This window comes from Pan paniscus, chromosome 20 (genome assembly GCF_029289425.2).
Source record: "Pan paniscus chromosome 20, NHGRI_mPanPan1-v2.0_pri, whole genome shotgun sequence".
Taxonomy (NCBI): Eukaryota; Metazoa; Chordata; class Mammalia; order Primates; family Hominidae; genus Pan; species Pan paniscus.
In genome coordinates, this window is record NC_073269.2 from 16,256,615 (window position 1) to 16,281,389 (window position 24,775).

At 55.5% G+C, this 24,775-nt stretch overlaps 3 protein-coding genes across 25 annotated transcripts; 2 read left to right on the top strand and 1 right to left on the bottom strand.

Moving 5' to 3' along the window:
• Positions 1-133: 133 nt before the first annotated feature.
• On the bottom strand, positions 134-3,743 carry TMEM205 (transmembrane protein 205). 5 transcript variants are annotated; one of them, XM_008955957.6, is made up of 4 exons: positions 3,621-3,743; positions 2,933-3,041; positions 2,665-2,828; positions 207-549 (listed from the first exon to the last, which is right to left on the bottom strand). In XM_008955957.6, the coding sequence occupies exons 2-4, from the start codon at positions 3,030-3,032 to the stop codon at positions 244-246; spliced, it is 570 nt and encodes a 189-aa protein (XP_008954205.1). In that variant the 5' UTR covers positions 3,033-3,041; positions 3,621-3,743; the 3' UTR covers positions 207-243. The 5 variants fall into 5 exon arrangements, with proteins under 5 accessions (XP_034802676.1, XP_008954205.1, XP_008954204.1 ...); XM_008955956.6 differs by having other exon boundaries at positions 2,933-3,150; positions 3,540-3,704; XM_057300721.2 differs by having other exon boundaries at positions 2,933-3,150; positions 3,621-3,682.
• Positions 3,744-3,894: 151 nt separating this feature from the next.
• On the top strand, positions 3,895-12,342 carry CCDC159 (coiled-coil domain containing 159). Of its 16 annotated transcripts, none has more exons than XM_063599889.1 (14): positions 3,895-4,040; positions 4,243-4,322; positions 6,157-6,275; positions 6,373-6,602; positions 7,061-7,094; positions 7,345-7,433; positions 7,525-7,606; positions 8,214-8,409; positions 9,305-9,372; positions 9,456-9,532; positions 10,849-10,970; positions 11,190-11,272; positions 11,978-12,094; positions 12,271-12,342. In XM_063599889.1, exons 1-14 carry the CDS (start codon positions 4,020-4,022, stop codon positions 12,273-12,275), a joined length of 1,323 nt encoding a protein of 440 aa, XP_063455959.1. In that variant the 5' UTR covers positions 3,895-4,019; the 3' UTR covers positions 12,276-12,342. The 16 variants fall into 16 exon arrangements, with proteins under 16 accessions (XP_063455959.1, XP_063455960.1, XP_063455965.1 ...); XM_063599890.1 differs by having other exon boundaries at positions 6,175-6,275; XM_063599891.1 differs by having other exon boundaries at positions 3,903-4,047; positions 6,175-6,275.
• Positions 12,343-12,356: 14 nt separating this feature from the next.
• PLPPR2 (phospholipid phosphatase related 2) lies at positions 12,357-23,131 on the top strand. Of its 4 annotated transcripts, none has more exons than XM_034946784.3 (10): positions 12,357-12,995; positions 14,236-14,410; positions 15,094-15,173; positions 16,964-17,152; positions 17,253-17,388; positions 18,661-18,932; positions 19,949-20,125; positions 21,146-21,252; positions 21,594-21,645; positions 21,780-23,131. In XM_034946784.3, the coding sequence occupies exons 3-10, from the start codon at positions 15,108-15,110 to the stop codon at positions 21,810-21,812; spliced, it is 1,032 nt and encodes a 343-aa protein (XP_034802675.1). In that variant the 5' UTR covers positions 12,357-12,995; positions 14,236-14,410; positions 15,094-15,107; the 3' UTR covers positions 21,813-23,131. The 4 variants fall into 4 exon arrangements, with proteins under 4 accessions (XP_034802675.1, XP_008954208.1, XP_034802674.1 ...); XM_008955960.5 differs by having other exon boundaries at positions 12,406-12,995; positions 21,146-21,268; XM_034946783.3 differs by having other exon boundaries at positions 12,484-12,995; positions 15,053-15,173; positions 21,146-21,268.
• The last annotated feature ends 1,644 nt before the right edge of the window (positions 23,132-24,775 follow it).

The following is a 24,775-nucleotide window of genomic DNA, read 5'->3' on the forward strand; positions in this document are numbered from 1 at the left end:
ATACATGATATGTCAGTGGTTAACAACATGTCTGGTATACAGCAGGTGCTCAATAAATGGGCATCATTATAGGAGAGGCTTACAGGATAAAATGGCTGACACTCCAAACCATCATGCTTCATGAATGGGGAAACTGAGGCTCTTGGCTCTACCCTTGCCTGCCCCTCCCCCTGCTTCTCATGGGGGAAAAAAAAAGACAGCAGCCATTTCTGAAGAAGCATTTATTAGCATGCAGGGCCCATGCTAGAGGCTCCTTATTTCCAGGGCAAGGCCAGCGAGACAGAGCCCATTGCTCAGGACGCAGCCCAGATTGCAAAGAGAGGACAGCCCATGGTAGCGGAAGAAATTCTGGCGGAGAGCACTGTACTTGGGGTCCTTCTCTCGCAGCTGGCGGTAGGGATCGGGACCCTGGTGGCTGCCTGGTACCTCCCCACCCAGGCCTCGCTCCTTCTCCACGGTTTGCAGGGCCCACATGGCAGCTGTGGTCCGGGGTTCCAGCCAGCGGGCGTTGACAGTGGCCAGCGTAAGGCTCAGGAACAGCAGGTAAAGCTGGCAGGGACAGCAGAGGAGAAGGTGAGCCATGCCTGGGAGGCCAGAGGGGCCCTAGGGAGGGTCTTTCTGCATCCTCAACAGCACAGGGGTGGGGGTGGGGACAGCACTGGATCAAAAAACCTGCCTCCCCCTCTTTCCTTGAACCCAGACTGAGGGACCCAAAGCAGAACTCCAGCTCTTCTACTCTGAAACTGGCAGCTCTGAAGGAAAATCTCCATCCCCACCTCCTCTATCCCCCGCCAAAACCTCCCGAGCCTCTTCTCTGATACTCAGACTGGAAGTCCCCAGAGCAGGATCTCTTTCCTCAGTGGCCACAGCCCAGACCCCTGAAGCTGACATTGGACCCACAGAGGGTGAATAAAAAGTCTTTGAGTGGCTGGGCGCAGTGGCTCATGCCTATAGTCCCAGCACTTTGGGAGGCTGAGGTGGGTGGATCACTTGAGGCCAGGAGTTCAAGGCCAGCCTGGGCAACATGGGCAAAACCCCGTCTCTACTAAAAATACAAAAATTAGCCAGGTGTGGGGGCTGTCCCCCTATAATCCCAGCTACTCAGGAGGCTGAGGCATGAGGATTGCTTGAACCCGGGAAGGAGAGGTTGCAGTGAGCCAAGATTGCACCACTGCACTGCAGCCTGGGCGACAGAGCAAGACCCTGTCTCAAAAACAAACAAAACAAAACAAAAAGTCTTTGAAGGCAGGCATGGTGGCTCATGCCTGTAATCTGTAATCCCGGTGCTTTCAGAGATGGGGGTGGGAGCATCACTTGAAGCCAGGAGTTCAAGACCAGCCTGAACAACAACACAGCAAAGACCCTCATCTTTTTTTTTTTTTTTTGAGACTGAGTTTCACTCTTGTTGCCCAGGCTGGAGTGCAACGGCGTGACCTCGGCCCACTGCAATCTCTGCCTCCTGGGTTCAAGCAATTCTCCTGCCTCAGCCTCCCAAATAGCTGGGATTACAGGGGCACACCACCACACCCAGCTAATTTTTGTATTTTTAGTAGAGACGGAGTTTCACCATGTTAGCCAGGATGGTCTCGCGCTCCCGACCTCGTGATCCACCCACCTCGGCCTCCCAAAGTGCTGGGATTACAGGCATGAGCCACTGCGCCCAGCCTATTTTTTTTAATTAGGAAAAATGTTTTTGCCATTCTCACATTGCTATAACACCATCTCTATCTGTTTTAAGTATTTGAATACCTTCTGAGCCTGTTTCATTAAAATAAATAAATAAAAGAAAGAAAAAAAAACAGTCTGTGAAGTTCTAGTTACCCATAATCCCCTCCTGTCTGTGAGATTATTCTTGAAACACCTGTCAGGTCTCACTTACCCACATCTATGAAACATAATGCAGGCAAGGGAAGGCCAGAGTAAATAGAGAAATCTGAGATGCAGAGATAGTTTCTTGCCTTGTGGCCAGAAAAATGTGTGGAAGGGGATAGGAAACCATAAATTCCCAGTCGGGCTGGTTTTTAAACAATAAGCTGGGGTCAATGTCCCAGCTCAGCTGAGTCACCACAGCTTGGCAGCAGTCCCAGCCAGCGGGAGGAGAGGGAACAGCAGCTAGCAGGGAGATGCTGGGGGATAGACAGGGCTGCTGGGGACTGTTGTACAGGCTGTGCACTGCTCAAGGGTATCCAGAGCCCAGCTTTGTATCTACCAGGAAGAAGGGGCTCCCCTCCCCTCCCCTCCTCTTCCCTCCCCTCTCCTTTCCTTTCCTTTTTTTTTTTTTTTTTTGAGATGGAGTCTTGCTTTGTCGCCCTGGCTGGAGTGCAATGGCGTGATCTCGGCTCACTGCAACCTCTGCCTCCTGGGTTCAAGCAATTCTCCTGCCTCAGCCTCCTGAGTAGCTGGGATTACAGGTGCACACCACCACGCCTGGCTAATTTTTTTGTATTTTTAGTAGAGACGGGGTTTCACCATGTTGGTCAGGCTGGTCTTGAACTCCTGACCTCGTGATCCGCCCACCTCGGCCTCCCAAAGTGTTGGGATTACAGGCGTGAGCCACCATGCCTGGCCTTTTATTTCCCCCCCCCGGAAAAGGTGTAGCCATAGGCGCTCACTGAGGTCCTGGGAACAAGTCTCCAGAGGGCAGTGGCACTCAAACCCACGTACCTGGCTGGCCTCCCAGAATGTGAGCTGAGCCCAAGCATGCTGTGAAGCCAAGATGCAGAGGTTGATGAAGGCACAGCCCATGGAGATGTGGAAGTAGAAGGGGAAGAGTTTGCTCTGCACTAGTCCGAAGGTATGTCGGGGAAGGCTTCGGAAAAGCAGGAAGCCTGCAGGGTATGGGGACCACAGGGGTGTTAGGGCACTTCCCGGTTCCCCTCTTATTTCCATCCCCTCCCCAGGTACCCATGACATCCAAGCTGAGGGTCCCTACCTGAGACGAAGGTCACCCACATTTGCATGCCCCAGGCACCTGACAAGACCAGTAGATGGACCATCTTAATCAGGCCTCCTAGGTTCCCGCCTTCCTCCATCTTGCAGTCCTGGGAAGGAGGCACCGGGTGGCTCAGAACTTTACCTTTGCCTCATGCGTGGCCTTCAGACCCTGTGAGCCCGCTTGGGGACCGGGTTACGGCCAATCCAACAGAGATTCTGGCAAAGCATCCCGGGAATGAGAGTGAGAAAGGCCCAAAGCAGTCAAGGCCCAAAGACAACCCTCGACCCCATCTCTCCAAATGTCAGCCCTCAAGATCTCAGGCTCTCTGGACCTCAATCTCCATGCCACTTCAGAGGCCCCAAATTTCAGCCACAGCAGCTCCAGATCATAGCCCTAGGTCTTCAGAGATCACTCCACTAATTCCCAAATATCACCCCAGGGATCCAGTTCTGACAGCCAAGACCACTCCTCTCATAAAATAATCCCGGATATTAGGTGAAGATCCCGAAAGCCCCGAGGAAACCCTAAATTTCATCCTGTGGACACCGATCCCACCAAAGCCCCGAGGAAACCCCAAATCTCATCCCGAGGACACCGATCCCACCGTTAGGAACCGGGACCTCAATCCGCAGCACCCGGATTCCGAGAACAGAGGCGTCGGGGCCAAATGGGCTGAATCTGGTACCTCACTCCCACGCCCCCGGGTGGACAGCGGCCCTCCTCGGCCGCGTCCCCTCGTGGGTTTCCCCCAACCAAGAATTCGTCCCGCCTCCCAGCTGAGCCCGAAGCCAATCGGGTCGTAGACCTGCACCTTTCTATCCCGCCCTCCTGGGTATTGACTAATCGTAGAAACCCCCCTGGGATCCCGCCCCCTCCACGGGCTTTTATCCAATTACACCGCGGCTACTAAGCGCAGCTGAAGCGTGAAGGCGCCAATGAGGCCTTCGGCTACTCCGGCAGGGGCGGGACTAAAATGCCGGCCACACCCCTCTCTGTGACTCAGTCTCTGAGCGTTTTAATGCGATGGTGTCCCCGCGGGATCAAACTTCAGCGTCACAGCTGAAGACTGGCTTCGTGGTCCCTGATGGGAGAGCATGAACAGGTGGTATGTGGTAGGTGGGGTTCGGAGCCTGGCGGGTGTAGATTTCACAACCCAGGGGGCGGGGCCAGGATGATGACCCCGCCCCCTCCCTAAATAATTCTCCCGGGAGGGACACGGAAGCAGCAACCGGGATGGGACGGGGAGAGAGGAGGCACTACTGGGGACCTAAGCTGGTTCTCAAATGCCTCTCCTTTTCCCCTCCAAGCCTCCCAGGCTTCCTATGGTCCCTAAGTCCCAGGTTCTCAGCGTGACGAGCAAACACAGCTCCCCATTACTCTATACCAGGTACTGGCATGGATTAATTTATTTAATCACAACATCCCAGTAAGGTGAATATTATGACATCTCGTTTTTATAGTTGGGGACACTGAGGCATGGAGAGGTTCAGTAACGCGACCAGTATTACACAGCTGGAAGGGACAGAGCTAGGATTTGAACCCAGGCCATCTAGCTGGAGAGTTTCCCTGCTTAACCATCATACTCTGCTGTCCCTGGAAGTGAGGACCTCCCTGAGGCAGTGACTCTCGGAGGGGCAGCTTAGGACATTTCAGGCAGAAGAAAAACGTGTACATCACAGGGTGGGTGTGAAGATCCAGTGAATGCTTAGGGGATGCCCGGCACTCAATTAGGTGCTCAGAAAATAGGAGCCTAAAAAAGGATTAAGGAAGATTTTACTGAAGATATGCTGAATAGTTTTTGTTTGTCTGTTTGTGTTTGAGACGGAGTTTCGCTCTCATTGCCCAGGCTGGAGCACAGTGGCATGATATCGGCTCACTGCAACCTCCGCCTCTGAAGTTCAAGCGACTCTCCTGCCTCACCCTTCCAAGTAGCTGAGATTACAGGCATGCACCACCACGCCTGGCTAATTTTGTACTTTTAGTAGAGATGGGGTTTCACCATGTTGGTCAGGCTGGTCTCAAACTCCTGACCTCAGGTGATCCACCTGCCTTGGCTTCCCAAAGTGCTAGGATTACAGGTGTTAGCCACCGTGCCCAGCCTGAGTAGTTCTGAAGAGCGTGTAGGAGTCTTCCAGGTCGACTGAATCTGGCAGAGGGCCTGGCAAGGGTGACAGAAGAGAAAGGTCTAGAGGATTTGGGGGAAGAGGCTGAGTGTGACTCAGGGCAAGGTGCCTTTCACCTAGAAGTTTCTCCAGGCAGACCTGCCCCAGATATCTCCATCTGTGCCATATGTGGCTATACTGGAGGGGGAGGGGAGTTGAATGTGAGACCCAGAGCTCAGCTGTTTCCTGTTCCCAGCCTCTTCTAGCACAGGCCTGGGCCCCAATTCAGCTAACATTTATTGAACAGATATGCCCTGCCTCTCCTGCTCACACTCTATGGCTGGCATTCACCTGTGGGGCCAGGTCGAAACTCCTGGCTTGGCCGTCAATGCCTTACTGGAGCTGCTCTGCTAACCTCCTGCTGCTTCCTTTTGGACCTCGATTCAGCCATCATGAATTTACCAGCATAGAGCATGTGATTCCACACCTCCAAGCTTTTGCACATGCTGTTGCCTGCCAGGAAAGGCCTTCCTTTAAGCCAATGTCAAGGTCCCTTTTTTCTTTGGACTCATCTGAGGCCTGATTTTTTTTCTTTGGGGCCTTCTGGGTCCTTCTCACTGCCCAGCCCAAACCTTGGGGCTGGGATAATCTTTTTTGTTGTTGTTTTTTATTTTTGGAGACTGGGTCTCACTCTGTTGCTGAGGCTGGAGTGCAGTGGTGCAATCTCGGCTCACTGCAACCTCCGCCTCCCGGGTTCAAGTGATTCTCCTGCCTCAGCCTCCCGAGTAGCTGGGATTACAGGCGCCCACCACCATGCCCAGCTAGTTTTTGTATTTTTAGTAGAGACGGGGTTTCACCATATTGGCCATGCTGGTCTCGAACTCCTGACCTCAAGTGATCCTCCCGCCTTGGCCTCCCAAAGTGCTAGGATTACAGGCGTGAGCCACCATTGCTGGCCGAGCCTGGCCTTGGGATCATCTTTTATCCAGCTTTGGCTCCTACCATAACTGAGAAGCCTTGAGTTTAGGGCTGAGGCCTCTCTGGCATGTCAGGGAGGGTCTGGGGGCACTGGGGACATGGGGACTTATCTCAAAGCAGCCCCTGCTTCCCTACTCACAGTGACCCTCTTTTGGCCAGCCTACCCTGGGACCCTGACTACTCTGTGTCCTGCCTCTACTCACCTCCCTCACCCTCCAGCGTGTGTTTGCCTGCTAACATGAAGTGTGACAAGTACTGGGGTTAGTTAGGGGGCTCCCATAGGGCTGGGGACACTGGGAGGGGCTGGGAATGTGAGGAGTGCCCTGCACTGTCCCTCAAGGAAGCCCTCACCCCTAGGCTCTTCCTCGGACAAGTCTCTGCAGTGTACAGCTCACTGGTCCAGGACCCCAGAGCCAGAGACCTTGGGACGCCCTGCTTCTGGGGACACAGTGAGGACTGCAGACTGCAGGCCAGGGTGGGGCTCAGGGCCTTCGCCACATGAGGCTGCCCCCTCCCCCAGTCCAGACCTGCAGAAGGAGTGCTGTAATGACCAGGAGGTTTTGAAGAGGCATCACAATGTAGCTAAGGTCACCCCCACCCGGGAAACCCCTTCAATGCAGAAAACCACTGCAATCTACTGCTGTGGGGCTTAGGGAAGGGGCTGTAAGGCAGAGAGACTCCCGTGAATGCACCCACTGTGTTTCTTCAGCACCTAGAACAGCGCCTGGCACTCAGCAGGCCCTGGCTAAGCAAGTCTTAAATGAATGGATGAAGGAATGAATGGAAGAAAAGAGTGTGGTTGTGTGTCTTCCATGAGGATTTGGCTGTGATCGTCTCTCAGCCACATAAGTGCACTTCTGAGCATATGTAGCCCAAGGGGGAGGTGCATGAATATGCCTGGAGTGCAGCTTTGCCTGCACTTATGGTTTGGGACACCTAGAACTGAGGAGATCCAACTCTTGTCCAGCCCTCAAAACTGGGTTGAGATGAGCAAGGAGGCAGCTCAGGGACAAACTTCTACTCCCATCTCATCTCTCTTCCTTAGAAGCCCTTGGAGACCAGCTCTTCCAAAGTCAAAGGTGAGAAATCTCCTTTCCAACAAAACTGTGTGGGGAAGACCTGCTGGTTTCTACCTCTACCCTCTGCCCCAGCATCAGCTGACCCCCTGCCATGGTCACCCATTCACTCCTGCCCAAGGCTGAGTGGGCCCCTGTTCTATATCTTACCCCCTGTCCCTACTGCTACTCTGAGCCTTTGCTGACCTCTGCCCTGCCCTTGCCCCAGACCCCACCCCTTACAGCCCTGGCTCACCCTCTTCTCTGCCCACAGCCAAGACCATTGTGATGATTCCCGACTCCCAGAAGCTCCTGCGATGTGAACTTGAGTCGCTCAAGAGCCAGTTACAGGCCCAGACCAAGGTGAACCACCTTGGCCCTGCCCCCAGCAACCTCTGTTTCTCCTTGCCCTCCCCTCCTTCCTCCCACCCCAAGGCTGACCTCTTTCCTCCAGGCTTTCGAGTTCCTGAACCACTCAGTGACCATGTTGGAGAAGGAGAGCTGCTTGCAGCAAATCAAGATTCAGCAGCTTGAAGGTGAGGACTGACCAGAGATCAAGGTCAGGCTAGGCCAGGCGTGGTGGCTCACGCCTGTAATCCCAGCATTTGGGGAGGCCAAAGAGGGTGGATCACTTGAGGTCAGGAGTTTGAGACCAGCCTGGACAACATGGTGAAACCCCATCTCTACTTAAAAAAAAAAAAAAAAAGGCCAGGTGCTGTCACTCATGGCTGTAATCCCAGCACTTTGGGAGGCCGAGGCAGGTGGATCACCTGAGGTCAGGAGTTCAAGACCAGCCTGGCCAATATGGTGAAACCCCATCTCTACTAACAATACAAAAATTAGCCAGGCGTGGTGGTATGCACCTGTAGTCCCAGCCACTCAGGAGGCTGAGAAAGGAGAATTGCTTTCTGGGAGGCAGAGGTTGCAGTGAGCCGAGATCACGCCACTGCACTCCAGCCTGGGCAACAAAGCAAGACTTCGTCTCAAAAAAAAAAAAGTCAGGCTGGAAGCTGGTCCTGTTGGGATCAGCTGGGCCAGGCCAGGGTGAGGGAAATTGGGAGAGTCTGGGTTCTGGGTCAAGATTAGGACAAGCTGGGTTCAGGGTGGGATCAGGGCTCAGTCAAGGTCCCACACTCTCTGCAGAGGTGCTGAGCCCCACAGGCCGCCAGGGAGAGAAGGAGGAGCACAGGTGGGGCATGGAGCAGGGTCGGCAGGAGCTGTATGGGGCCCTGACCCAAGGCCTTCAGGGGCTGGAGAAGACCCTGCGTGACAGTGAGGAGATGCAGCGGGCCCGCACCACTCGCTGCCTGCAGCTGCTGGCCCAGGAGATCCGGGACAGGTCGGGGATGGCGGGAGGGCAGCTTGGAGTCCACAGGAGGGAAGGGAGACCCAGAACTGGGGAATGGAGGCAGGATGGGGGAAATGGCAGATGCCTGGGGGAGGGGGACTGAGGGATGGTGGAAAGCCTGAGGGACAAGAAGAGGGAATGAGGCCGGGTGTGGTGGCTCATTCCTGTAATCCCAGCACTTTGGGAAGCCGAGATGGGCGGATCACCTGAGGTCAGGAGTTCGAGACCAGCCTGGCCAACATGGTGAAACCCCATCTCTACTAAAAATACAAGAATTAGTCAGGCATGGCGGCGGGTGCCTGTAATCCCAGCTACTAGGGAAGCTGAAGCAGGAGAATCACTGGAACCCAGGAGGCAGAGGTTGCAGTGAGCTGAGATCGCGCCACTGCACTCCAGCCTGGACGCCTGGGCGGCAGAGCGAGACTCTGTCTAAAAAAAAAAAAAATGAGGAGGGGATGAGAGGCTCAGGGGAGACAGGTGGCTGGTGGGGGCGGGGGAGTGGGAAACTGAGAGGCCAGAAGGCAGGGAAGACAGAAAGCTGGAGGTGGGATGGAAAAGGAGGCCAGGGGATCAGAAAGGGGGATGGCAGGGAAAACTGAGAGGACAGGAGACTAGGGGTATAGAAAGTCGGGGGACAGGAGGTGGGGAGGTGGAGGCCAGGTGATAGGAGGCTGAGTGGGGTGGGAGAGACTGAGAGAATGGGAGGCTGGGGATCAGAAGGAGAGGAGGGGGATGAGGGTAGGGGGATTGTAGAAGGGGAGGGGAAAAGGGCAGGGAGGTGTGGGGAGGGGACAGAGCTTGCGGGGATGGGTGGAGGGACAGATAGGGGCATGGGAGGTCAGGGGCCAGTCAGGGAGTGCAGGTCTAGGCTGCACTGTCCCCTCAGCAAGAAGTTCCTGTGGGAGGAGCTGGAACTGGTGCGGGAGGAGGTGACCTTCATCTATCAGAAGCTCCGTAAGTTCCTGGAGCCCACAGCCGGTGTGTGGGGAGGGGGTTCTTCTTCAGCCTTTGTCCCCCTGAGCCCCCTCCCTCCACAGAAGCGCAGGAGGATGAGATCTCAGAGAACCTGGTGAACATTCAGAAAATGCAGAAAACGCAGGTGAAATGCCGCAAAGTGAGTGGAGGAGATGGGGACCCTGGGGAGGAGTGGGAGAGGGAGGGATGGGGATTTTGGCCAGCCTCCACCATGAGATTGGAGCCTGGGTTCAAATCTCAGCTCTGCCACTCACTGCTGTGTGACTGTGGGCAAGTCACTTGACCTCTCTGAGCCTCAGTTTCCTCATCTGTATAATGGATGTAATAATAACTCATCTTGGCTGGGCGCGGTGGCTCACGCCTGTAATCCCAGCACTTTGGGAGGCTGAGGTGGGTGGATCAGAAGTTCGAGACCAGCCTGGCCAACATGATGAAACCCTGTCTGTACTAAAAATACAAAAATTAGCTGGGTGTGGTGGCAGGCACCTGTAATCCCAGCTACTCAGGAGACTGAGGATGGAGAATCGCTTGAACCTAGGAGGCAGAGGTTACAGCGAGCCAAAATCGTGCCATTGCACTCCACCCTGGGCGACAAGAGCAAAACTCCATCTTAAAAAAAAAAAAGAAAAAAGAAAAAGAAAAAGAAAACTCATCCTGTTGGGTGCTGTGGCATGCCTGTTATCTCAGCACTTTGGGAGGCTGAGGTGGTTGGATTGCTTGAGCCCAGAAGTTCAAGACCAGCCTAGGCAACATGGCAAAACCCTGTCTCTACAAAAAACAAAAAAAAACAAGAGGGTGTGGTGGCACATGCCTGTAGACTTAGCTACTCAGAAGGCTGAGGTAGGGGGATCACTTGAGCCTTGGAGGTTCAGGGTGCGTTGAGCCCTGATAGTACCATTGCACTCTAGCCTGGGCGACAGACTGAGACCCTGTCTCAAAAAAGAAACAAACACCAAAAACAAAAACAAAAAACAAAACAAAAAAAACACTCCTCCCTACCTGATCAGGTGTCTGTATTAGCTGAGTATTGGGCACTTGAATGCAGTCTGGCATATAACAAGTGCTATATAACAGTCACCTTTTACTATTATCATTATTATTATTTATTTTGTTTTCTTTTTTGAGACGGAGTTTCCCTCTTGTTGCCCAGGCTGGAGTGCAATGGCGCGATCTCAACTCACTGCAACCTCTGCCTCCTGGGTTCAAGCAATTCTCCTGCCTCAGCCTCTCGAGTAGCTGGGACAACAGGCGCCCGCCACCACGCCCGGCTAACTTTTTGTATTTTTAGTAGAGATGCGGTTTCACTGTGTTAGCCAGGATGGTCTCAATCTCCTGACCTCGTGATCTGCCCGCCTCGGCCTCCCAAAGTGCTGGGATTACAGGTGTGAGCCACCAAGCCTAGCACTATTGTCATTATTATTATGACTGCTGTTCTCTCATCCCTCCCCACCCCAGATCCTGACCAAGATGAAGCAGCAGGGTCATGAGACAGCCGCCTGTCCGGAGACTGAAGAGATACCGCAGGGAACCAGTGGCTGCTGGAAGGATGACCTCCAGAAGGAACTGAGTGATATATGGTGATGCCCAGCCCGCAGTCTGACCCCTGACCCTCCTCTGAACCCGTTCCCCCAACGGGATCTGGCAGTGACCACCAGAACCTGGAGCCCACCTGAGTCCAGACTTCCCTCACCCCCTAGGACTCACCCCACCACGGCCCCCAACCTTAGCTGTACTGCTGTCTACACCCTGAGCAGTGTGGAGTCTCCCAGCACCCCCAGCTCCTTGTCTTCCTGCAGGTCTGCTGTGCACGTGCTGCAGAACTCCATAGACAGCCTCACTTTGTGCTTGGGGGCCCGTCCCAAGGCCTCGAGCCTAAGAGGTGAGGGAGGCTGAGAATTGCTCAGGGGTGGGAGGTCATTGTCTAGCTTCACAGGGAGGCTATGTTCAGAGAGCCTATTTGGGAGTCACATCTGATGGCTGTTATTCTATGGTCACATTAAGTAGTGTTCTGGGGTCACATTAAGGAGTCACTGGAGGTTTCATCCAGGAGTCATTCATGGTCACATTCAGAGTCATTTGGATCTTATATGAGTCCATGGGGACTCCACACAGTGGCTCATGCCTGTAATCCTAATATTTTGGGAAGCTGAGGTGGGAGGATTACTTGAGTCTAGGAGTTTGAGACCAGCCTGGGCAACACAGTGAGACCCCATCTCTCCAAAAAATTTAAAAACTAGCTGGGTGATGGTGCACCTGTGGCTGAGCACACCTGTAGTCTCAGCTACTCAGGAGGCTGAGACAGGAGGATCGCTTGAGCCTGGGAGGTTGAGGCTGCAGTGAGCCATAATCGTGCCACTGCACTCCAGTCTGGGCAACAGAGCGAGACCCCATGTCTAAAAAAAAAAGTGTCAATTGGGTAAAATGCAAGGGTCATTGAAGTCATAATTTGGTGTCACATTGGATCACATTCAAGGGAATTGGGGGTCATGGTTTAAGTATCAATGAGGTATACTATGAAGGGACACAGGGCCTATATTTGGGGGTTACTTAAGGGTCACATTCAGGGAACCTGTCCCTCCTGCAGGCCACAAGGGGCACCAGTGCCTGAGCCCTCCACTCCCCTCCTGGGACTCTGACTCCGACTCTGACCAGGACCTCTCCCAGCCACCTTTCAGCAAGAGCGGCCGCTCCTTCCCACCCGGTGCAGATCCTCCCCAGTCCCCCCCTCCACCCATTTCCCTCCTGACCTGCCCTTGACTCCCACAGTCTAGACCCTCAGAACAGGCCCAGATCCCGATCTGGGCATGCGGTCCCTGACCTGCAGCCCCGGAGTCCCCTGGACCTGGCCAGGCCCTGACCCACCCTCTCTCTCCACAGCTTGAGCAGCCGGGACTGCTCTCCCTGAAGACCCCTCCAGAGAGAAAATAAACTAGCGCAGACCCTCCTCTAGCCCCGACTGTTAGTCCTGCTGCTTCCTGTGCCTAGGAATCCCCCTGCCCTCCCAGTTTACTCCTCATTGTTGGGGGGGAGGGGTGTAGAGACCCCAGGGGTCATTCGGGATGTGTGGGCTTGGAATCAGGGGACATCTGAAGCCAGATTTAATATATGACAAGGCAAGGAGTCATTCTGTCCAGACACGAGCAGCCAGACAGACTTCCACACTGGCCACAGAGCCTTCCTTTCTGGGGGGCCCTGGCGAATGGGGAAACTGAGGCCCAGAGAGGAAGAGGCGCGGCCCAGGGACATACTCTGAAGCCCCTCCCTCCTATTACCTTCGGAGCCCCGCCCACCCCAGGGTCCTCCCTCTCTACCTCCATTCTTGGTTCCTTCCTACAATCGATGCTAACACGCCCCGCCTCCAAGATCACGGAGGCCCCGCCCCGCCCCGCTAATGAGGCCCCGCCCCACGGGGGCTATGCAAATGAGACGCCCGGAGGCCCCGCCCCTCCCTCCACCGCGGAGTCTGCGCGGCGCGGCCAGGCCCGGCCGACCGCGTCTCGGTCTCCGCGTCTGCCAGCCTGGCTGGCAGTCCGTCTGTCCATCCCGCCGCGCCGGGGCAGTCTAGGCGGAGCGGGGGCTTAGGCGGCGGCGGCCTCGACACGGTGAGAGGAGGGGCTGGGGGCGCCCCTCATCCCCTCCCGTGGGCTTCCCACCCTCGGTGTCGGTCCCCTGTTCCTGAGGGTCGGGTCCCTCTGGGTCCAGCGCGGGGAGGGGCGGGGGAGGGGAGGCGGCGAGCTGGGGGAGGGGACAGGGCTGGGGGAGGGGACCCCGGGCCGAGGAGCCAGCACCGGTGGTGAGGGCGGCTGTGGGTAACTGTGATTGTGCGGTTGTCATTGTGTGTCTGTGTGTGGTTGTGTAACTGTCATCGTGTGGCTGCATGACTGGGATTGTGTGGCTTCGGGAGGTCCGCGGGTGTGTGTGTGTGTGTGTGTCACTGTCATTGTGCGGCTGTCATGGGTGTCACTCTGATGGTTTGTGTGTGTGTGTGTCTGGCTATGCTGTGACTGCCATTGGCCCCCCGTGTGGCTGCTGTCTCTGTGTGTGACTGTCTTGGTGTTCGTGTGGTTGTGTGCATAGGACTGTCATTGTGTGGCTGCTGTTGTGTGTTCATTCTGATGGTGGGTATGTGTGTGTGGCTGTGGTCGTGCGCTGTGCACCTTTCTTGTGTGGCATTGTGAGTCTGTGTCATGGTCCATGGATGTGGCCATGTGGTTGTAGATGGCACCGTGTCTCTCCCCTGTGACTGTCGGTGTGAATAAGAGACTGTTAGTGTGTGTGTGGCTGTCACTGAGTGCCTTGTAATTGGGGGTGTGATGCTGTGATGGGTTCTGTGACCCCCATTGTGTGCGGTGACTCTTTTCTGTGACTCTTAAGTGTGTTGCAGGCCTGACTGTGTGTCCCTGACTGTAGCGGCGTGGGGGCTTGTGTGGGACTGTGATGTGTGTAGGGTCTCCTGACATGTCTCTCTCTGTTTGGCCTGGGGTGGGGGTGGGGACTTGTTTGATCTGTTTGGTGTCTCTGACAGGCTATGAGCCCACTGTGTGTGAGTATGCAGTGACATGTGTTGTGTGTGTTGGACACCTGTCTGAACAAGGGGGCCCCTCTTGTTTACTGCAAAGTGGCGCCCAGCACAGCGCCTGGAAGTCGGCAGGTGCTCGGTCTTCACTGTGGAATGGGTGAACGCTATGCCATGGTTGTGTGTGTGTGTGTGTGTGTGTGTGTGTGTGTGTGTGTGGTGCCAGGATGGAGGCTGCGGCTGGGTTGTGCTTCCTAAAGGTGACAGCATGGGTGACTCTGGGTATCTAGGACCTCTGGCAACCATCACCCCATATCACACTGCAGAATGAGTGTCGTGGTTGGGGTGCTGGACCCAGAGTGCCTACCCTCGCCTGCCTGGGCCTCAGTTTCCACATCTGCACAATGGGGGTGACCATCCCTGCCCTGCTGGCTGCCAGGAGCGGCTGTGAGTCTTCAGGCGTGGATGCAGCCTGGGGGAAGCCATAGGGCGCTTTCACAGGTGAGATGGGGCTGGGAGAATGGATGCAAGCAGGTGTGACTGTGTTGAGCCCTAAAGCGCTGGGGACTGGGGGTAGCCTTGGGGGAGGGAAGAGGAGAACTGGGAGGCAGACCGGCTGGGAAGAGGGGGAAGGAGGGAGAGGCAGTTGGCAGAGAAGGAGGGCTTGGCTATCAGCCCAACCAGACACCAACACCACAGCCCATGGGGACAGAGAGAGGGGCCCCTGCAGAGGCCATGGAGGAAGCGACTCAGGGGAAGGGTCTCGTAGGGATGGGGGCCCCTCGGGAAAGAGGATGGTGTCCCCTAAAAACTAGTGGGGACCCTTCTAAGTGCCATGGGGGAGGGGTTCCCATGAGGCTGGGGAGTCTCTTCTAAAGGCCCACTTCCTAAAGGGCCTTGGGTCAGAGCCTCCCATGTAGGCTGTAAAGGAAGGGACCCCCGTAGACTCTTGGGGAGTGGTGTCAGGGGAGGCAGGTGTCCCCAGTAGGGTCAGGACCAACAGGGCAGGACCTGGATTGCAGAGGCATGGCCAGAAGGTTCAAGAGACAGAGTCAGGGCCTCCCCGGGTCTTCAGGGCCAGGGGTGTGGCCAAAGGACTCAGGGGATGAAGCCAGGGTCCCGGTGACCTGAGCCTTCCCCTAGGCACACCCCCTGGGACTCCCACTCCCTCCCCACCTCTGCAGGCCTGGCCTTCACCATGGCGGGAGGGAGACCGCATCTGAAGAGGAGTTTCTCCATCATCCCCTGCTTTGTCTTCGTGGAGGTGAGGACCCCCGTACCTCTCCCAGAGACGGCGTGCCTATCTCTGTCTCTGTCCAACCTCAGTCTCCTTATCTGTACCCACTTTTCCATCTCTGGGATCTCCCTTGCTGTCCCCTTTCTCTTGAGAAATGGTTATGAGCTTAGATTCAGAAGTGCCACTCCCTGGGGTCCAATCCCTCTCTGCCCCATCCACACCGCAGGGTGCTGGACACCACAGGTACCCTCCTGAGCCGCAGTTTCCTCATTCATAAAATGGACATCACCAGAGTCCCAACTCATAGGGCTGTTCTCTCTCTGTGTGTGTGTGTGTGTGTGTGTGTACGTGTGTGTTTGAGATAGGGTCTCACTCTGTCACCCAGGCTGGAGTGCAGTGGCATAATCTCGGCTCACTGCCACCTCCACCTCCTGGGCTCAAGCAATTCTCCTACCTCAGCGTCCCGAGTAGCTGAGACTACAGGCGTGTGCCATCATGCCCAGCTAATTTTTGTACTTTTTGGTAGAGATGGGATTTCAACATGTTGGCCAGGATGGTCTAGAACTCCTGACCTCAAGCAGTCCTCCTGCCTCAGCCTCCCAAAGTGCTGGGATTACAGGCGTGAGCCACCACGCCCGGCCTCCTAGGGCTGTTCTAAAGGTAAAATATATTAATTAATGGACAAAGCTTGGTACGACCCCCTGCCCACAGTGAGGGTTACACCTGTGGTAGCTGCTAGCACCCCTACTTATCTGATTTCTTTCCTTGTGGGAGAGTCTCTCCACCTCCCCCTGTCTGTCTGTCTCTCATTTGAGCCTTGGCCCTAATCTCACTCTCCCCATGCCCATCTCTTCTCTCCCTCTCTCTACAACTCCCTTCCCTTTTCCTTTCCCTTCTCTTTCCTCTTGCTTTCTCTTCTCCCCTCCTTTCCTGGCTTCCCTCTCTCTCTGTTTTTTTTTTTTCACTTCTTCCTTTTCTTTCTTTCCCTCCCTCCCTCTCTCTCTCTCTCTCTTTCTTTTGTGATGGAGTCTTGCTCCGCTGCCCAGGCTGGAGTGCAGTGGCACGATCTTGGCTCACTGCAAACTCCGCCTCCCGGGTTCAAGTGATTCTCCTGCCTCAGCCTCCCGAGTAGTTGGGAGTACAGGCGTCTGCCACCATACCCAGCTAATTTTTGTATTTTTAGTAGAGACAGGGTTTTGTCATGTTGTCCAGGCTGGTCTCAAACTCCTGATCTCAGGTAATCCACCTGCCTCAGCCTCCCAAAGTGCTGGGATTACAAGCATGAGCCACGTTTTTATTTTTTTTCTTTCTTTTTGTCTTTCAGCCATTCCTTTTCCTTTCTTTTTTTCTGAGACAGGGTCTCCCTCTGTCACCCAGGCTGGAGTGCAGTGGTGCCATCATGGCTCACTGCAGCCTTAATCCTCTGGGTGAAGCAATCTTCCTTCCTCAGCCTCCCAAGTAGCTGGGACTATAGTTGTACAGAGATAAGGTCATGCGATCTCAAACTCCTGAGCTCAAGTGATCCTCCTGCCTCGGCCTCCCAAAGTGCTGGAATTACAGGCACGAGCCGCTGCACACGGCCCCTCTGTTTCTGTCTCCTTCTCCTTCTGTTTCTCCTAAGCCCTGACCCTTCTCTCACCTCCTTTCCCCATTTCTCTCAGTCTCTCTCCCCCTTGTCTCTGTCTCTCTCCATCTTCTAGTTTCTGTCTCTAACCCATGTTTCTCCATCTCTGTATCTCTGCCTCTGTGGCCTCAGCTGGAGTCCTGACCTCTCTCTTCTCTCTCCGCCACCTCTCCCCGCCCTGGCTTGGTGGCAGTCGGTGCTGCTGGGCATTGTGATCCTGCTTGCTTACCGCCTGGAGTTCACGGACACCTTCCCTGTGCACACCCAGGGATTCTTCTGCTATGACAGTACCTACGCCAAGCCCTACCCAGGGCCTGAGGCTGCCAGCCGAGTGCCTCCTGCTCTTGTCTATGCACTGGTCACTGCCGGGCCCACCCTCACGGTGAGACAATGAAGACCTCCTAGGAGGCAGGTGGGCCGGTAAGGGTGGGTGAGGGGATGGGCTGGAAGGCCAGAAGACTCCATCTTGGTCTTGCCCACAGATCCTGCTGGGAGAGCTGGCGCGTGCCTTTTTCCCTGCACCACCTTCAGCCGTCCCAGTCATCGGGGAGAGCACCATCGTGTCTGGGGCCTGCTGCCGCTTCAGCCCCCCAGTGCGGAGGCTGGTCCGCTTCCTGGGTGAGAGACATGGCCTGGGGTCAGCCCCATGGTAATGGTGGGGAGGTGGGTATAGAAGAAAAGAGTCATGGGCCTGACAGTCATAATAATTCCAGGCTGGGTGTGGTGGCTCATGCCTGTAATCTCAGCACTGTGGGAGGCCAAGTGGGCGATCACCTGAGGTCAGGAGTTCAGGACCAGCCTGGCCAACATGGCGAAACCCTGTCTGTACTAAAAACAAAAAATTAGCTGGGTGTGTGGCAGGTGCCTGTAATCCTTGAACCCGGGAGGCAGAGGTTGCAGTGAGCCAAGATTGTGCCAGCCTGGGCAACAAGAGCAAAACTCCGTCTCAAAAAAAAAAAAAAAAAAGAAGAAGAATTCCAGGGAAAAGCTGGGCATGGTGGTACATGCCTGTAGCCCCAGCTACTTGGGAGGCTGAGGCAGAGACTCAGCTACTTGGGAGTACCAGCTACTTGGGAGACTGAGCAAGATCCCACCTCTTTAAAAAAAAGGGAATTCCAGGGGGGAAGGAAGAGGACCTGGAATTGCCATGATGGGGATGTTAGGAAGCAACAAGGGACTTAGGCTCAGACCAGATGTAATGGAGGTTCTAGGGACATGGGTGGGGCCTAACCCAACCATGATGGCAACTGTCGGAAGAGGGTCCCAGAATGCCATAAGGAGAGTCTCAGGCACAAAAGAGAGACACAGGCACAGGACAAACACCCTGGGGCCCCTGGGTAGGGAGATGAGACTCTGGCTGTGCTTTAAATGGGGTCCCAGCCTCAAGTAGTGGCTGTGGGAAAGGGGGAGGGGCAGACCTTACCTATAATGATGGTCCCAGGGCAGAGGGCGGGAGACCCAGCTCTAACTTATTAGTGGCCCCAGGAGGAGAGTGTTGAACTCAGTAGTAGCCAGTTTAGGGGCAGGCAGGAAGAGCCCCAGGTATGCCATTAGGGTTTTCCCTAGCCGTCCTAGGCATGGGGTGGATCCTGATGTAATGGTGTTGGGGCGGGGGTCCAAGCCCAGCTATAATGGGGCTCCAAGGGAGTATCCGCCCCTGACATAGTGGTAATCCTAGAAAGACAGGGGCCAGATAATGAGGGTCCCCGGGGGCAGGAGGCCTCAGAGTACCTTCATGGTGGTCCTAAAGGAAGGGGGATGTTGCCACAACTACAGGGTCCCAAGTGTGCTTTAATGACAGTCACAGGAAAAGGGAGCTAAGAGGCCCAATGGAATCAGTGGGAGCATCAGGGCCTGGCGCATGAACCCCTTCCACTATCCCACCCCTAGGGGTCTACTCCTTCGGCCTCTTCACCACGACCATCTTCGCCAACGCGGGGCAGGTGGTGACCGGCAATCCCACGCCACACTTCCTGTCCGTGTGCCGCCCCAACTACACGGCCCTGGGCTGCCTGCCACCTTCTCCGGATCGGCCAGGTCCCGACCGCTTTGTCACTGACCAGGGTGCCTGCGCTGGCAGCCCCAGCCTCGTGGCCGCCGCGCGCCGCGCCTTCCCCTGCAAGGATGCGGCCCTCTGCGCCTACGCGGTCACCTACACAGCGGTGAGCTTCGGGAGCTTCGGGGTCGGAAATGGGTGTGCGGGCTGGACAGCGACCAGCAGCCAGGAAGCCGCCAGGGTTGGAGCCTCTGCTCTTCCACGCCCCGGGTGCTGTTGGAAGCTCTCGCTCCACGCCCCGACCTGTTGGAAGCTCTCCCTCCTCCTCCCAGATCCTAGCCACGCCCCCAGCCAGAGGCTATCGCTGTCCATTGACTCCGCCCCTTGCCCTCTGGCCACGCCTCCTGAGCCAGTAATGCGAGGGAAACTGTTGGCTCTACCCTATGGCATCAGGACAGTCCCTGATGTGCAAGACTCGAAACACCTATAGCCTAGCCAGGCCCCCAGGATGCTACAGGCGCTAGATATTAGCTGGGAGACTGGGCAGATGGGACGGCCCCCTGGAGTCCTTGCCCCTCTTCTGGAGCCCTTGCCCCTCTCCTGGGGGCCTTGTTCCCTCCTGTTGTAGCCCTGGCCACGCCCCTTGCTCTTAACTGCTCTGGGATTTCTAACTCTGTCCCCTGCTTTTTCCTGGTCACACCCCCTGTTGCTTCAACTCTTTTTTCTGGCATCCGGGTTTACGCTCCCACCCTGTCAGTGGTCCCCTGGGGGTCAGGGGCTCCACCTCCTACAGCTCCTACAGCTCCCTTCGCCCTGACTCCACCCTCTGGTTCTGTGGCCACGCCCTAATCCAGTAAGTGTCTGTCCCCATCTGCGACTCCGGACCAGGGACACCTGGGCCCCAGACCTTGTCCTCTGCTCTTGGGAGCTCTGGCCACACCTAGCCCTGCAGGTGGTGCCCACGAGACTCCAAGACCTCAATCCCTGACCCCCCCCCCCTTTGCCTTTTTGGTCACGCTCCCTGGAAAAGCCCACTGGGAGCCCATGACTCCAACCCTGGAGCCCCTGGCCACTCCCTCCAGCCCCAACGCTCTGGCCATGCGCTCTAGCCCAGAAAGGAGCGTCCACCTGGGTTCGGCGACTTGCCTCCACTATCCCCCTGACCAGTCCGGCTCCCCGCAGATGTACGTGACTCTCGTGTTCCGCGTGAAGGGCTCCCGCCTGGTCAAACCCTCGCTCTGCCTGGCCCTGCTGTGCCCAGCCTTCCTGGTGGGCGTGGTCCGCGTGGCCGAGTACCGAAACCACTGGTCGGACGTGCTGGCTGGCTTCCTGACAGGGGCGGCCATCGCCACCTTTTTGGTGAGTTGCCTCCTCAACCTTCCCAGCATGGAAGACCCTCACCAGCTCTCTGACCCAAGAGGCAGGACCACATGATGGAGAAGGGTGTGGACTCTGTGTGACCTTGGGCCAATCCCTTAACATTACCCTTCCTGGATATTCTCATCTGTGAAATGAGATACCAGGATCAGGGTGAGGCAAGGCCTTGAATGCAAATTTTAAGAGGGTGCCCAACACTCAGTAATCAAGATTAATATTTTAACAAAACATTTTTAAAAATCAAAGTTAATACAAAACTATCATAATGTACAGAATATAAAAATTCTAAATAAAGATGAATCAAGGCTGGGTGCGGTGGCTCACGCCTGTAATCCCAGCACTTTGGGAAGCTGAGGCAGGCGGATCACCTGAGGCCAAGAGTTCGAGACCAGCCTGGTCAACATGGCCAAACCCTGTCCCTGCTAAAAATACAAAAATTAGCCAGGCATAGTAGTCCCAGCTACTTGGGAGGCTGAGGCAGAAGAATCGCTTGAACCCGGGGGACGGAGGTTGCAGTGAACCGAGATCGTGCCACCTCACTCCAGCCTGGGTGAAAGAGCGAAAGTCTGTCTCAAAAAAAAAAAAAAATTAGCTGGGAATGGTGGTGCACACCTGTGGTCCCAGCTACTCAGGAGGCTGAGGCAAGAGAGTTGCTTGAATCCAGGAGGTGGAGTTTGCAGTGAGCTGAGATTGCACCACTGCACTCCAGCCTGGATGACAGAGTGAGACTGTCTCAAAAAAATAAAAAATTAAAAAAATTAAATCCTGCCACTGTACAACTTGGTCTTACTTACTTTACCCTAATCTGGGGTCTGTGGGATAAATAATAATTGCACCTACCTCGTAGTAAAATGGAACCAACAGTGCCTGGCACATACTATGCATTAGCTGTTTTTGAAAACCTGAGCCTCACTTTCCTTATCTGAAAAATGGGGATGGTATTTACATAGCTCCTATGTGACTTGCCCCAGGCCTCAACACTCTCCTCTCCCTCTATTCCAGGTCACCTGCGTTGTGCATAACTTTCAGAGCCGGCCACCCTCTGGCCGAAGGCTCTCTCCCTGGGAGGACCTGGGCCAAGCCCCCACCATGGACAGCCCCCTCGAAAAGTTAAGTGTGGCGCAGGTAAGGGGGGCCGGGGGCTGCTCCCGGCTGGAGAGGGTGGTGGGTGGAGGGGGCCAAGGAGACAGGAAGGAAGTCAGGCAAGAGGTGGGGGTCTCAGAACCATGGGGAAGTGGAGGGATCACCCATCTCTGTGGACATAGGTCCTGGGGGGACAGCCCCAAAGAATGAAAGGGAGCACCCCCGTCTTCTTCCCAAGGGGACACGGTTAATCATGAGAACTGTGGTTGTCTTTTCCATGGGGCTCTTCACCTGATGAGCTCCTTGTGGCTGTGGCCGGTAGGGCCCAGGGGGCCACTAGCCCCTTCCATCTGTCTCTTTGTCTCAGGAACCCGAGGTCTGCAGGCCGCATTCGACACCGGCACGGCTCACCCCATCCAGTGAGTGTTGGGGGAGTGGGGGGCTAAACAGGGGGACTTCCAGGTGGGCAGCCACTGCCCCAGAGGTCTCACCTAGGCCTTTATGCTGCCTCCCGAGTTTTCTGATCCCCTGATATCTGGCTTCTGACCACCAGAGTCGCAGAACTGCGCCCGCCGTGGCCACCTGATCCCCAGCTGTGTCTCCTCCAGGGCCCCAGCCATGTGTTCGTCGCCCCGTGTGCCCCGTCCTCGATTGAGGTCTGAGCCGACGCCCTTGCCCCTGCCCCTACCCCTGCCAGCGCCCACCCCCAGCCAGGGCCCCTCGCCTTCCTCCCCTGGACCTGGGGGGCCAGGCGGGGGTGGTGGACGTGGCCGGAAGCTGCTGCTGCCCACGCCCCTGCTGCGGGACCTGTACACCCTGAGTGGACTGTATCCCTCCCCCTTCCACCGGGACAACTTCAGCCCTTACCTGTTTGCCAGCCGTGACCACCTGCTGTGAGGCCCGACCACCCACCCAGAATCTGCCCAGTCCCCACTTCTTCCCTGCCACACGTGTGTGTGCGTGTGCCACGTGAGTGCCAAAGTCCCCTGCCCCCCAAGCCAGCCAGACCCAGACATTAGAAGATGGCTAGAAGGACATTTAGGAGACATCTGCCTCTCTGGCCCTCTGAGATATCCCGATGGGCACAAATGGAAGGTGCGCACTTGCCCCTACTATTGCCCTTTTAAGGGCCAAAGCTTGACCCCATTGGCCATTGCCTGGCTAATGAGAACCCCTGGTTCTCAGAATTTTAACCAAAAGGAGTTGGCTCCAGCCAATGGGAGCCTTCCCCTCACTTCTTAGAATCCTCCTGCAAGAGGGCAACGCCAGCCAGTGTTCAGCGACTGAACAGCCAATAGGAGCCCTTGGTTTCCAGAATTTCTAGAGTGGGTGGGCATGATTCCAGTCAATGGGGGACCGCCCGTGTCTAAGCATGTGCAAAGGAGAGGAGGGAGATGAGGTCATTGTTTGTCATTGAGTCTTCTCTCAGAATCAGCGAGCCCAGCTGTAGGGTGGGGGGCAGGCTCCCCCATGGCAGGGTCCTTGGGGTACCCCTTTTCCTCTTAGCCCCTCCCTGTGTGCGGCCTCTCCACCTCTCACCCACTCTCTCCTAATCCCCTACTTAAGTAGGGCTTGCCCCACTTCAGAGGTTTTGGGGTTCAGGGTGCTGTGTCTCCCCTTGCCTGTGCCCAGGTCATCCCAAACGCTTCTGTTATTTATTAGGGCTGTGGGAAGGGTTTTTCTTCTTTTTCTTGGAACCTGCCCCTGTTCTTCACACTGCCCCCCATGCCTCAGCCTCATACAGATGTGCCATCATGGGGGGCATGGGTGGAGCAGAGGGGCTCCCTCACCCCGGGCAGGCAAAGGCAGTGGGTAGAGGAGGCACTGCCCCCCTTTCCTGCCCCCTCCTCATCTTTAATAAAGACCTGGCTTCTCATCTTTAATAAAGACCTGTTTGTAACAGAAGTTTGGCCACCTGCCTTCCTCCCCCGGGTGGTGGGGGGTGGGGGTGCGGAGGACTTTCATCGTGGGTCTAGATGTCTGTGGAGCTGGGTGTGGGTGTGTTGCCGCAGTGTATCTAAGGACGATTGTGGAAAGGCAGCCCGGTTTCATGGAGCTTCAGACTTGGGCTGAAATCCTGGCTCAGCATTCTGGGCTCTGTGGCCTCAGAAAAGTTCATTCACCTCTCTGTGCCCTTGTTTCTTCATCTATCAAAGGCAAACAGTCACTCAAGCCACCAAGGCACACAAACCCACATCAGGAGCCGTACATGCCCTGTGTGTCTCAGGCCAGGGCACAGAGGGCACAAGGAATGGGGTGAGGATACCTGGGGGTCCTGAGAGGGATGGGGGATGCTGAGGGGCACTAAGAACCTCCAAGCGGAACACCTGGCTGTGTGGATGAGAACAGGGGTGCTGAGTATGAGATTACACCAAGACCCAACCCCCCTGAGAACTCAGCAGATACTGGGGATGTTCAAAGGGTGAGGGAGAGGGAGCCACAGGACCCCTCCCGCAATTGTGGCTCTGAGGGCTTTCAGACAGGGCATTTGGGACCCAGAGTCACTCAGGAACCAGGAAAAGGGAGTCTGTTTCCCTTCTCTCCTTAATTAATTCACTCATTCATTAAGCAAACACTGTAGAACCCCTACTGTGTGCTAGATGGTCTTAGTCTGTTCCAGCTGCCGTGACAAAATACCATGGACAGGAGGGCTTATTTATTAAATTATTAAAAAATAAATTTCTCTACTACTATTAAATTCCTCTACTAGTTATTAAAAAATAAATTTCTTGGCTGGGCACCGTGGCTCACGCCTGTAATCCCAGCACTTTGGGAGGCCGACAAGGGTGGATCACGAGGTCAGGAGATTGAGACCATCCTGGCTCACAGGGTGAAACCTCGTCTCTACTAAAAATACAAAAAATCAGCTGGGTGTGGTGGCGGGCGCCTGTAGTCCCAGCTACTCAGGAGGCTGAGGCAGGGGAATGGCGTGAACCCAGGAGGTGGAGCTTGCAGTGAGCCGAGATTGTGCCATTGCACTCCAGCCTGGGGGACATAGCGCGACTCTGTCTCAAAAAAAAATAATAATAATAATAATAAATTTCTGATTTATTTATTTATTTTGAGACGGAGTCTCGCTCTGTTACCTGGGCTGGAGTGCAGTGGTGGGACCTCGGCTCACCGCAACCTCCACCTTCCAGGTTCAAGCGATTCTCCTGCCTCACTCAGCCTCCTGAGTAGCTGGGACTACAGGTGCGCACCACCACGCCCAGCTAATTTTTTGTATTTTTAGTAGAGATCAGGTTTCACCGTGTTAGCCAGGATGGTCTCGATCTCCTGACCTTGTGATCTGCCTGCCTCAGCCTCCCAAAGTGCTGGGATTACAGGCATGAGCCACTGCACCTGCCTTATTTTTATTGTGTGTGTGTGTGTTTCTTTTTTTGTTAAGATGGAGTTTTGCTCTGTTGCCAGGCTGGAGTGCAATGGCACGATCTCGGCTCACTGCAACCTCTGCCTCCTGGGTTCAAGCGATTCTCCTGCCTCAGCCTTCCAAGTAGCTGGGATTACAGGTACCCACCGCTACGCCCGGCTAATTTTTGTATTTTCAGT

Bases quoted from the DNA above. Each gene is read 5' to 3' on its own strand.
- TMEM205 (XM_034946785.3), bottom strand. From the start codon at position 2,908: ATGGGTACCTGGGGAGGGGATGGAAATAAGAGGGGAACCGGGAAGTGC. The intron at 550-2,664 runs GTACGTGGGTTT...TGTCCCTGCCAG, and splicing joins CATTCTGGGAGGCCAGCCAG to CTTTACCTGCTGTTCCTGAG.
- CCDC159 (XM_063599889.1), top strand. From the start codon at position 4,020: ATGGGAGAGCATGAACAGGTG. The intron at 7,095-7,344 runs GTGAGAAATCTC...CTCTGCCCACAG, and splicing joins CAGCTCTTCCAAAGTCAAAG to CCAAGACCATTGTGATGATT. The intron at 9,533-10,848 runs GTGAGTGGAGGA...TCCCCACCCCAG, and splicing joins CGCAGGTGAAATGCCGCAAA to ATCCTGACCAAGATGAAGCA.
- PLPPR2 (XM_008955960.5), top strand. From the start codon at position 15,108: ATGGCGGGAGGGAGACCGCATCTGAAGAGGAGTTTCTCCATCATCCCC. The intron at 20,126-21,145 runs GTGAGTTGCCTC...CCTCTATTCCAG, and splicing joins CGGCCATCGCCACCTTTTTG to GTCACCTGCGTTGTGCATAA. The intron at 21,646-21,779 runs GTGAGTGTTGGG...TCTGACCACCAG, and splicing joins GGCACGGCTCACCCCATCCA to AGTCGCAGAACTGCGCCCGC.